The sequence below is a fragment of the Poeciliopsis prolifica genome, unplaced genomic scaffold, assembly GCF_027474105.1.
Source record: "Poeciliopsis prolifica strain line A6 unplaced genomic scaffold, Auburn_PproV2 SCAFFOLD046, whole genome shotgun sequence".
NCBI lineage: Eukaryota > Metazoa > Chordata > Actinopteri > Cyprinodontiformes > Poeciliidae > Poeciliopsis > Poeciliopsis prolifica.
In genome coordinates, this window is record NW_026562421.1 from 2,887,167 (window position 1) to 2,899,871 (window position 12,705).

Consider the following 12,705-nt stretch of genomic DNA (forward strand, 5'->3'; position numbering starts at 1 on the left):
CACTCCATTTGTAAGAAAAATTTTAAGGGGTTGGTTTCCTGTCTAAACCATATATTATAATCATATTCCATACATTTTTAAAAGGGTTTAAGTCAGTACCATTCAAAAATCTTAAAGCTAGCCTGCTTTAATTCTTTGAAAATTAGTTTTGATGTGGGTTAGGGGGATCATTGTTCTGTTGGAACACCTAACTATGTCCAAGTAGTTAGTTACAACATCTGGGCCAAACTGTTCAGCTCAGATGAAACAAAATGGGTCAGAATGTAAAAAGGAATAACAGAGCAACCACAAACTCCATAAGAAGTGAGTTCTAGGTTTCTGCCCAGGGTGGCACAAACTGTGGGGAACCAGTCCCTTGAGTCTGTCTGTCTGTCTGTCTGTCTGTCTGTCTGTCTGTATATATATATCTCTCGGTAGCAATTCAACCACCGACCAATCACCTTTGGATTTTGTTTTTAACATACTGGATTGTGGCACTTGTGGCCTTCCATACCCTACGTGAGATGGTCAAAATCGTTTGGAGTTCAACCAACAAAGTTATGCCTGTGGCTTTATAGTTGTTTTTGTCCTTTTGTGTCCTCTCATATCAGTTGTTGATGCTCTCTTGGCCTAATTTTGGACACTTCTGGAAAGGTTTTCCCCTCTTCCATGATTTATTTTCATTTATGTGTAATGGCTCTCACTGTTCAATTTCTTTAAATAAAGGGATGGTGTGGTTATCTTGTAGCCAACTTAATTTTTTCAGGCCTCAGTGTAATTTCTCAAAAAATTGGTTAACTTTATTGTTTCAAGAGAGGGGAAATTATTTTTCTCCTTATATAAATAGGTTTGGATTTGGGCTCCCCTCTTCTCCCCCTTCTGAATATATTAAATCATCGTTTGAACTCTGAAATTTGTATTTCCTCAGTTGAGTTTAGTCTGTTATTAAAGGACTTTGACTATCTAAAACAGCTAAGTATGACCCCCATCCCCCATATAAAAAGCAAAAACAGAATAATAATTATTTTTCACTGCACCGCTTTCATTTCGAAGTAGTAAATATTCAGCTTGCAGTTAAACTAACTGAACAGATCCTATTCTAACGGTTTTTGTCACGCATTATTTGCGTGGTTTGTGTTTTGTTTATTTTCTAACATTTCATTAACAAGGCGCGCGCTCATTTGCACGAGAAGCGCTGGAATGTGTTCGGCTGGGCGCGTGCAGGATAGGGAGGAATGCCTTAGCCACGCCTCCTCCCGCTCCCCCCCGCTTTCATCCGTACCGACCAATCGGAGAGCGGGGACGGTTTCAAGGCGCCCGAGGAGTGCGGTCCGTGGAAAAACAAAACCCCGCATAACATCAAAACCCGCATTTTACAGCCAACTACCGCCCGGAATCCGTTTTTCTGTGTTGGATTTTACGTTTCGCAGCGACAGACGCGGGTTTTCGCCGCTCTTTGGGGCCGCGCGGGCGGTGTTGTTTATCTGTAGTAAGGGGGGGCTTGAAACCGACCTCCCTTGCCCCATTTCCTCAGTTGTTTTCCTTCTCTCGCCTGGATTCTCCATGTTGTTGGTGCAAAAGTGACGGCGGAGGGGGGCTGCTCGGCGGCTATCACCACCAAATAGTAGCGGTACACCCGAGGAGACGGAGCGGGCAGAGAGCCGGATAACCTCCGGGAAACATATCCAAGTGCCTCGCCCCCCTCGCCTCCTCCTTCCTTCTTCCTCAGCCGACTGAAGAACAAGAAGCATCGGCGTGGAGAAGAAAGAAACCAGGCAGGGACGAGATAAATCCGGACCGTAACTGAGGCGGGTCACACGGACGGTAACCTCGGTGAATACAGCCGCTAGAGTCGCCTTATCAAAACAAAAACCAAAAACCCCAATGAGGGACGCCCATCGCCAGTGCTCGGGGACAGGATTTGAGGATTTTGAGGGCTCCGTGATTGTCAGATGGAAAGTTCTGTTATCACCCAAGTGCAGAAAGAAGACGTCCAAGTGTCACCGAAAGCAGGTGAGCTCATGAAACCCCACGCAGCTGCTGTGTTTGTGCCCACGGCTCGGAGCGCCGAGCCCGCTGGGTTTATGTGTAATAATAAAACCTTGCAAGAAGAGAGAGCGCCTGTTTTTATTTGACAGTTGAGGGCTGCGGTCTGAAAGGCGCGCTGCCTTGTTTTGGCATCGCCCCCCTCTCTCCTCTTCCACTCCACTCAAGTCTTAAGTGATCACTGTGGAATACCCACGCTTATCCTGTTCATTTTATATGGCGCCAAAAAAAATCTGTTTTCCTTCTGAGATCAGCAGAGAGGAGGAAGAGGAAAAACATGGCATCGAATTACAAATGAAGACGTCCAGCGTTGGTTTTATATAACAACACACAGAAAATGTGTTTTATAGTTCACGATGTCCATTGCAGCCCGGGCTTAGCTATTGTTGATCCTGTTTGTCTCTTTCTGCAGTGGGTGCAAATCTGTGGCTCCTCTTCGTGTTATTGTCAGTGGCGGCACTAAGGAGGGGCCAAGGGGGCTTTTAACCCCTTTATTAGGAACGTTAGCAATAATAAAAACTGTTTTTCCTGAAAGAGGAAGGGAATAAAGTTCAAATTCTCTAAAGATCATGTGAGTATGTTAAAAGTTCAAGCAACTACAGAATTTTACAAGCTAATTGTAATTTAATTTAAAGGCTTAAGGATTAAAAATGGATGTTGCAGCTGTTTGTATGGAAATTCTGAAGACAAAATGTATGAACTTTAAGAAAATAAACCAAATAGATAAAATTTTATTGTATGCATCTAACCTAACCCAACTTGTTTTCAGTCGTTATAATCTTGAAAAGCACATCATCAGGTGTCACAAAAATATACACAAATGAGCAATAACAATGAACACAGTCAATCAAAATAAATAGTAATGTAGCCTACTTACAAACCTAGAAGAATACAAGTATCTCTTTCTTTCTCTTACACCATTGTCCCTAGTGGGGTTGGGAGAGTTCACAAGTATAATGAAGTAAATAATATACTTAAAGAATAAAGTTTATATATGTGTGTGCGTGTGTTTATGGGAAGGAACACAATGTACACAATGTGAGACACACCCACTACCTCTATAATCCAGCCCACTTAAGACACCTCAGATTATTCTATTTATCTTTAATTATTATTAGAATAAATACAGCTACTTCATAGGTGCTAATCATTCTTGGAGCCAGTGTCTCAGATTTATTACTTCAGTGTTGGAAATTTAAACCATTAAAAATAAACAAGAGAGAATATTCTGTGACTGAGTTTAAAAATATATTCTTAACTTCTAATACAAACTGAGTTTTCCATGGGCTTAATTAGTCAAGTTCACACATGTAAAATCAGTGGAAATATATGTAATATTTGGCAAATATTTACATTGCAAAGCAGCAGATTGACCCATAAATATGCATTTATTTTTACTTAAAAGGGAAAAATGGCAATTGTTACCAACTACCTATCAGAAATATATTTTAAAAAAATTGTCTGGATTGATTTTTGTGTTCAGCCAGCTGACATGCAGTGTATAGCAACAGCTAGTGTACAGACTTTACTGTGTTCCTTCATGTGTCGGTGTAGATTGTTTCTCCTCATTTAAAGTATTTTAAATGAATGGCATGGTGAAAATGGTATGAAGTGGTAACTTATCATATATAATAATTAGTATAACATAGTTAACTTTATGATAGTGCAAAATAATATATTTTTTTTATCACTGTTGTATTAATTTCTGTTAATATCTGTTCTGACTCCGCCCTCAGATGATGTCAAACGCCATTTTGAAATCATGGACAAAATGTTTTTAGCATGTTTTTAATATTTCCAAATCAAATTGTCAGATTTTTTTTTTATATCTTTGTAATTGAAAATATGAATTTACAGCACTTTGAAAATGTAGAAGAGTTAAAAAACAAATCTCCAAAAACTCTCTTGTTGCTTTTGGCTTTGATGGGTCCGTTCTGAGTTTGGCTAACTGTTTAAAAACTGAGAATATTTTTGGTTTTTCTGCGATTTAATCAATCGACGAAAGAAAGATCGACTTGTTTATTCCTAATTCAGCAGCATGAACCTGCTGAATTAGGAATTTTCTCCCAGATGTTTTTTGCTTCTGTTTCCGTCTGTTTTGGCACCGTCCCGCGCCCTGCCAGCAGCAGGCACAGCGCTGTTTCTGTCCTCTGGGCGCCAGAAGCATCATGTGCGCCTCTGGCTGCAGCCGATTGCGGCCCCGCTTTTGGGGGGTTTTTTGGAGCAGGAACTGGGCGTGCATCCTGCCGCGCATGAACGCTGGGATGTTTGCTGGTTGCAATAAGGAACAATCAGGTGCGGCAATGCTGACAGCGGAATGCACAAACACTCCCCGTCCTCAACACGCCCATTGTAGCGCCGCTCTAAAACATTTGGTTGTTTGCACACTTTGCTCAGGATTGAAAGAGGCTTTGCTTCACTAATTCAGCCTCTTGGTTCATGTTTTATCCATAGAAGATAATCCAGCCTTAGTGTCAGATTCTTTGGATTGTATCTTTTTTTCTTTTTTTTTAAGATTGTGTGGGCTTGGGTGATATTTAGCATTTTTTTGGATCCATCTGTCTGTCACTGATAAACCTCTGAGAGATTAATCTTCCCATCCTTTTCACATGAAGGGGAGTTTTGCTGTGTTATGTCATACATATCTCTTCCCTGGAAACCAAAAGGTTGATTTAAATGCCAAATGTGTGTGTTAAATCTTTAACCGTAACGTCGTCTATAAAGGGAAAAAGGTCGCATGCCTATCTGCAGTAACTGTATTGAGTTGCAGCGCGCTTTGTCTCAACAGCATGGCGTTGTGTAACAGGGCTGTTGCCGTGTTTGCATTACGCGTTTAGAGCAGCGCCGATCAGGGTGCAGGCTGCTGGTTGGATGATTAAATTCGGAAAAGTCTCAATTTCAAGTTTCTAAAAGCACTAACTATAAACACACTTTGATGCACTTTTTCTTTAAGTTTAACAACATTCAGATGCATTTTTGACATGCAATCTGGCTATTTTTATTTTCTCAGCTGTGATTGTTTTTCATTAAATACTGATAAATGAAGCAGTCCTACAAGTTTTGTACTTAGAAATGTGTCCTGATTTATACAATAATGCAGTTTTCAGCTTGATTCACAACTTTTTGTTCTTTTTTTATGTGAAAAGATTGTGAAGGGAAGCAAAAATCGGTTTCTGCCAGCAAAAGCCTAATTGGTGCATCTCGGTTTTCTCCACTCTTCCTCCTCCTTTGCATGTTTATTCCAGTGATCACACAATATTGATGGGTTTTAAACTCTCGTCGCTTTTCTTTGCAAGTTCTCACACGAAATGCACCCGAGGGAGGTACAGGGGGGACTCGCAAGAATGCCTTCCTCCCCTTTTCTTTGTCTGCAGCACAGGTGTTGCATGGAGCTCCGGGACTGATCAAAGGCGAGCCGTGGTTGTCGGTGTGGTCCGGTCCGGCTCGCCATTTCTGGCCTAAAAGGGCCCTGGGAGCTTAAAACAGCTGGAATGTTTTCTGTCTGTGTTTTCCGCTGAAAAGTGTGGGTTTTCCCGCCCTCTGCGATTATGTAACCTGTACCAGCCATTTCCAGCAGAAGCAGCAGCGGCAGACGCATTAGAAACAGATTTCTGTGCATGGGTCTCTGCCATGCATGTCGACAGATGGACGTTGCCTTCAGGAAAATAGTTGGTTCAGAGTAAATTTTGCAGGCAAATTGCATCTCGTTACACTACATTAAGCACTTTTTTTATTTGTTTGTGTTAGCTTTTTTTTTAATTAGCTTACGGGAGTTGTGGGATTAAAAGCTGAGGCCCCACTTAAGATTTTCTTCTGTTTTTCTGTCGCTCGCCCCTTCAGGCCAGGTGAGCCGCTCTGCCCTGAAACAGCCTCGGAGTTGTAACATCTTCAAAGCCCTCTTCTGTTGCCTCAAAGTCCAGGATGGCCCCAAACCACCTCAGCCGCCACTGCCGCCGCCTTCCCAGCATGCCCTGCTGGAGTCACAGGAAAATGGGACGGTTTTCAAGGTAACATGGATGTAAAAATCTTCACATCGGAGTTGTTCAGGATTCATTTCATGATAGTTAATAGATGGTGGTCAGGTGCTGATTCTTTAAATATTCTTTCATGTTTCACTCATTTTGTTTTGTCTGCACATATCTGGGACAGTAAAAGTTCCCCCAACTGTCCGAAACGCATAAAAGCATAACATGATGCAAATGATTAATCGGATTAATCGATTATCGAAATAATCAACTAATTCTAATAAGCGATTAATTATTAACTGGAATTTAACTTTTTTTTTTTAGAGAGACAATTTTCTGAAAAAAGCAACTTAATCTGAGTGGTAAATAAGGCAAAACTGTTCAAAAATATAAACATTTTGCATTTAAGAAAAAATAAAAATCTTATTCAGAACTTCTCAAGCGGCAGTTTTAGCTTCACCTGTTTCAAATTCTGTGAAGAAAATCTCAAATTAAGCAAAGCATCTTTTTCTACATAATTATTAATTTGTTTATTTAAAAAAACTAGTATTTTAACCTGCACTGTGTTGATGTTAAGTCAAGAGAAAATATTGATGTTGTAAGTATTTTTTTTTAACTGCAGATGCATTCTTTGCTGCAAATAATCAATAGTTCAGTAAAGGAATGCTGTTACTGCATGTTAGGCAATAAATGTGTATTTTTTTATTATTATTTTAAAGACACAACTGAATAATTTTATTAGAATCTGTTTTTTTTTTAATAATACATAATTAAATGAAATGAATTTTTATTTGATTAATCAGTTGAATTATTGATTACTAAAATATCTGCAGCCCTGCTACCAAATTCCAAACGAACCTACAGATTTTCATGTTGCAGTTCAGTGCAGCTTTACTTTGCATTAAACTAGACGAACGCTGAAATCAGCTGGTCAGAGTGAATCTGCTACGTTTAGCATCACGTTTGGTAATAAAAACCAGTCCCTGCTTGGGTGTTACTTTGCTTTTTACAGGCTCACAAAAAGCGTCTTTCTCCAGCTTGATTTTCCTTTCCTAATGGATGAGCCATTCCTGTTATGTAATAAATTAATTATTAATCCCCATCTGCGTGGAAAGACAGAGATCTTAAAAAATGACACTATTGTTTCCCTCTTAGAAAATCAACCAAAAACACATAAAGATGCTCCTGAGCTGCAGCTAAAGGAGATAATCCTCCCAGTTCTCCTGAAACTAAACTCATCTAATCTCATTTTCCCTAAAGAGAGAATATCGAATGAGTCGGGATTGATTTCCAGATAAATCTCTACCTCGTAGGGACGAGTTGTGTTGTTTTAAAGAGTGTTGATGTTTCTCCTCAGCCATCAGAAGTTAGCCTCCTGCCTGAGCTGAAGGCCGAGGACCAGGGGAAGGTCTGCGTGGTCATAGACCTCGATGAGACCCTGGTGCACAGCTCCTTCAAGGTACATCTGCCTCTGCTTTCTTATTTATTTATTTATTTGCATTTTGGATGCATTTTTCTTTATAAAAAGCTGTGATTTTTTTGGTTGAAACCTCCAACCCTGCTTCATGCAGGGCGGTTGTAGAGCGACTTGCTGCCTGGTTGTTATGTAATGCCATGTGAATGTACGCGGCGTGCCAACCCTCCCCTCTCCCCTTCTGTCTTCTCCCCTCCAGCCCATTAGCAATGCAGACTTCATCGTGCCGGTGGAGATAGAGGGGACCACACACCAGGTAAACGGCCATGTTTGCTGTGGGCGAGTGGGGTGGAGCCCGTCCTTTAGGGTTTCACACAGAGATGTGGCCACGGATCCCCCTGCTGGCCAGATGTTGAACAGAAAGTAGAATCAAAGCAAAACTGTTTTTATTGACATGCACAGGAAATGTTACTGCTATTTATTTAAAAAGAAGAGAAGAAAAATATGTTTAAAGCTTGGGGTGTCCCTTGGTTAGTAGTGCAGTTCATGGCTGATACAAATGTATTTTTAATCAGGCAAACATTTTATTAATATAATTTTATTGCAATGGAAAATGTTGAGTACAACATAAAGTATTTGTCTGTTTTCAACCAAAGTTTTACAGTAAATAGAAAAGAGTTGAATCGATTAATCAAATTAAATCATGATTAATCAGATTAATTGATGATTAAAATAATCCATTAATTGTTTATTGGAACATACAGACTCAAAAAAGGCTGTTTTTCTGATATCCAGAGCGGTAATTAAGCCACAACTGTACAAAAAATTATATATAAATGTTGGATTTAAGATTTGTTTTTAAATTCTCTGTAAAATGTTCCCAAAACTCTGGAAGTGACATTGTTTTTGCTTCACCTAGTTCAAATTCTGGGGGGAAAAAAATCTTAAGCCCCTTTTGTTATCCAGTTATTATTAGTAGGATAATTATTTAGTTTCAAAAATCCCTTATTACAAAACTAATAATATACAATGACTTTATTTGTTTGACTTTTAGTTTTGACTTGCCGATTTTGACCCACGTGACTAAAAGTTTGGACACCCCTGGTGTATCTGAGCATGTGGAAATGTGATTAAGTCAGAAATGTGATTCCTTTGGACTTGATGTGCTGGTCAGGAATCCCCCACTGGGCCTCCGCCTGGTTCAAGTAATCCAGGATAGGCTGGTTCATGCTGGCGCGGCCTATTCTTGATTACTTGTTTCAGGAAGTGGTCACGAGCAGCTGAAGCGTTATTCGGACCGGGTGTGTGCATGAACGTGACCCTGTTTTGCTGACAGCCTGTGTGCCTCTCCAGGTGTATGTCCTGAAGAGGCCGTACGTGGATGAGTTCCTGCGGAGAATGGGAGAAATGTTTGAATGTGTGCTGTTTACAGCCAGTCTTGCTAAGGTACAAAAACAGATCCTGAACTCCATCTCTATTTTTATTAAGTGTCAGCAAGTTGAAGTGTTGTGTGGCTGATTTAAGCCCTGATCTGTCAGTTGTTGTTCTGCTTTCTCTCGCCTTTAGTTCCTATTTTGTTTTAGAGCTGCCTAACCTTATTATTAGACGCCCTGAACACATTTACAGCTCTAACAATCCATAGACAGTTCTTCATTAGTGTGTCCTCGCACGTCCCCGCTCTTGTCCCTCCTCCTCCAGTATGCGGACCCAGTGACGGACCTGCTGGATCAGGGCGGCGTCTTTCGGACTCGGCTGTTCCGCGAATCCTGCGTGTTCCACCAGGGCTGCTACGTGAAAGACCTGAGCCGCCTGGGGAGGGACCTGAACAGGACCCTCATCCTGGATAATTCCCCTGCCTCGTACATCTTCCACCCTAATAATGCTGTGAGTCCATGCCTGCCTCCTCTTCTCGCTTCCTGACCCATTTGTTTTTTTTTAATTGTGGGCAATATTGCTTAGAGGTGACCTACTATGCTTCCTTGAACAAGTTAGGATAGGTCTATCAGCGATACAAAACATGTTCTTTACATTTTTTGCACCAAATCATTTTTAGGTAATGAAATTTTAGTCTTCCCAGTTCAAAATGACCTGTTTTAAGGCGTCTTGTCCCTTTAAATCTAAATAACGTGCTGCTGGCCATGCCTCCAAACTCATCGTTCACACTCTCACGTGAAAACAGATTTGTAATCATACAACTGTACATCTTTGAAAAGCAGAAGTAGAGCCTCCTGCACAACCAATAAGAATGCAGCAAGTGGTTTTGGGATTGTAAGACAACAAAACAGCTTCTGAGAAGGAATTCTTCACATAGAAGAGTTTTTAAAAATATTTTCTGTCATTTGCAATTTTTTAAGAAAAATGAATCGTCTCCTTCATTCAGGACTTTCTTATCTCTGTTAACGTTCTGTTTTTTGTTTGTCCTCCAGATTCCCGTGGTGTCATGGTTTGATGATGCGGACGACGCCGAGCTGCTCAACCTGCTGCCCGTGTTCGAGGAGCTCAGTAAGGCCGACAACGTCTACACCCGGCTGGACCAGCTCCGGGAACAGTAGTTCTGCTCCTCATTAGTCTGCATTCACCGAGAAAGAGACGCCGCCGTGTTTCACCTTCCCACTCACGTGCAGCTGATTTGGCGATCTTGCCCAAACCTGGCGATCATGACAACCACTTCCTTTTTTTTTTTAATTTTTATTATTTTTAATAAAAGCACTACAAGAAAAGACTGGGAATTAACCAAAGCCATCCCATTACAATCACTCCAGCTGGTTTAAATATGAAAGTGGATCTTTTGCCAAAGCAGACGTCTGCCTGCCCTCACTGGACTTTTGGATATGGTTTGCTTTATTGTGCCTTTTAAGGGACAAGAGTGAAAAAAAAGTTTTTTAATTCCACCAGATTTTTATACATTTATAGATTCCTTTTTTATATAAGGAAATCTATTTTTAAATGGTGAACATTGTTTCTCTATGCAACCCAGTTTGGTAATAACATGGTGAACCTCCTGCGGTCGACAGATGTGCAGTTCTGTGAAAACGTCTTGGCCCCCTTTACAGATTTCTGCTGCTTTTCTTCTTAAAAGTTTCAGATCATCAAAAAAACATTTATTATTAGACAAAACTATTTTTATATAATAATTATTGAGGGAAAAAAGCTCTCCAAATTCCTGTTGTCCAACATTTATGAAATTATCTCTGATTAATTATGATTTTAGGGTTCAATTTAACTATTAATACTTTTTAGAATTGAAGAATTTAAATAGTATTTGTCTAATGACACAAAGTAGGTAAAAAAAAAAAAACACACACATTTTGCCCTGACCTGAACATAAACAATCTGGATCGTGAAGCCAAATGTTGCCTGGGCCAACTGTAAAAACAATCACTGCCAGTTATTAAAAACGCTTCATTTAAACGTAATGAGTTTCCCTTCTCTCATCACTGCACACCCGCTTTGTGAGACGAAGACATATCTGGTGTCCATGGCAGCGTCAGACTCTTGGCCAGAAGCTGATAAAAAGCACTTGAGTTTAATCCCAGGACAAATGTCAGTGATCAGGAACCTTCGTCAAAAAGACATTGTATGGAGTTCTGGTAGTGTCAAAAAAGCCTACGTTTTTGTGATTTTTCAGTAAAATGTGCCTAAATTTCTTGTAATTTTTGCTTCTTTTTTTTTTTACACAGGATTTCCATAAAATATCCTTCAAGTGGAGTCAAATATTACGATTTCTTATTGTTTTACTAAAATTTGGGGCGGAAAAAAGATAAACAATTTTAGACACGTAAAACCTCCCAGTTTTGTAGCTATTATTCCACTAAAACTTTCTGTAAATTTGCTTCAGTCTACCTGAGCTGCATCAATCTTTGCACAGGTAGAGAGCTATGATTTCTAGAAATCTGTAGCCTTGTTTATGTTTTTTAAAAGGTTTCTATTCTATATAATGTAAAAGATAAAAAATGATTTAATGTTCCGGCCTTCTGAAGCTGTAACAGCTGCTGTGATGCTTACACCTCTGGTGGAGTCTCCCAAGTGTTGGCTTCTTTTGGATGTTGATTATTGAACGATTATTCCAGTTGTCTCAGCAGAGGATGAAGATCTGAGATGAAGAAGCAAAAACTGGAGAAGTCTTTAAGGGGCGAATACTTTTTATGGAACTGTAAATGTTGCTGAATGCTTATTTACATCAAATCAAAGTGGATTCTACTCATTTGTGCTGTAAACAAACTTTTTTTCCCCAAACATGCAATAAAAAAATCAAATTGATAAAGTTGGGTAAACGGGCGAAGATCTTTGGTCCGATGTAAACAGTCACACTGGATAAGCTGGCACATAGGATGAGCGTAAACGTTAAGAGTTTTCAGACAATACTTCGTTTGTTACTGTGTTTTTCTTTCTTTCCAAACGACAAACAGCTTGCACTTGTTTTATATCGACAGTGCTGAAAGTAAAAACTGTGCCTTTTGGAAACGGAGGGACAGAGAGAAACGCCTGAACAGAGATTTTGGAGGCCTGCACAATCCCTGGTGTCATGCTGAGCGTGAGAAAAAACACTGTCAGGAGCAAACAGGTGGGGACGCCAGCAGCTCTGGTACTTATAGTGCAACACTTGAAGCTATCAAATTTGATATTTTGAAATTGCTAAGTGTTTTTTTTTCTAAATATATTTATTGGCCAAAATAAACTTGTAATTGTCCAGGACTTCTTAATGCGCAACATTTTATATTGTGATCCATTTTGCCTGTACTGAGGCTGGCCTTGTGTTTTACTGTTTATCTGTGCCTATATAACACCTTTTGCTGATGGATTGATCTTCAGCCTGTTCAGATATAATTTACAGAACAAGCGTGAATCTGTGCTTTTATCATGTTTTCTATTCATGTGGTATTGTAAGAGGTTTTCTTTGGTAGGATGGTTTTTACGATGTTTGTCTGATGCGATTCTTGCCTGCATGTTGGTGAGTCAAATATGAAAATGAAAATGTTTGTTGTGATGACCAAAAGTATTTGAAGAAGTCTCAATTCTTTTGTGTGTTGCAAAAATACAAATAAAAGAAACTTTTTATACCTGATCTGACCAAATCTAAAAAAAAAAAAAAAGGTGCTACCAACTTTGATTTTAAAATAAAATTTGGTTATATTTTATATTCTTGGTACTGTATGTGTTCCTTTCATTTTCATTTAAGATAAAACTTTAAATATTTATATCCACCTTACAGTTAATGTATGTTTTGGTGATTAGATTTGTCAGAAATTAGTAATAAAGAACAAAACGTCGGTAAAACACAGTGTTAAATGGAAATATCAC

At 39.5% G+C, this 12,705-nt stretch overlaps 1 protein-coding gene across 1 annotated transcript; it reads left to right on the forward strand.

Moving 5' to 3' along the window:
- Positions 1-1,260: 1,260 nt before the first annotated feature.
- Positions 1,261-12,542, forward strand: ctdsp2 (CTD (carboxy-terminal domain, RNA polymerase II, polypeptide A) small phosphatase 2). The gene is made up of 7 exons (XM_055056707.1): positions 1,261-1,992; positions 5,866-6,032; positions 7,348-7,449; positions 7,664-7,720; positions 8,758-8,850; positions 9,103-9,288; positions 9,831-12,542. Exons 1-7 carry the CDS (start codon positions 1,932-1,934, stop codon positions 9,954-9,956), a joined length of 792 nt encoding a protein of 263 aa, XP_054912682.1. The 5' UTR covers positions 1,261-1,931; the 3' UTR covers positions 9,957-12,542.
- The last annotated feature ends 163 nt before the right edge of the window (positions 12,543-12,705 follow it).

Bases quoted from the DNA above. Each gene is read 5' to 3' on its own strand.
- ctdsp2 (XM_055056707.1), top strand. From the start codon at position 1,932: ATGGAAAGTTCTGTTATCACCCAAGTGCAGAAAGAAGACGTCCAAGTG. The intron at 6,033-7,347 runs GTAACATGGATG...GTTTCTCCTCAG, and splicing joins AAAATGGGACGGTTTTCAAG to CCATCAGAAGTTAGCCTCCT. The intron at 9,289-9,830 runs GTGAGTCCATGC...TTTGTCCTCCAG, and splicing joins TCTTCCACCCTAATAATGCT to ATTCCCGTGGTGTCATGGTT.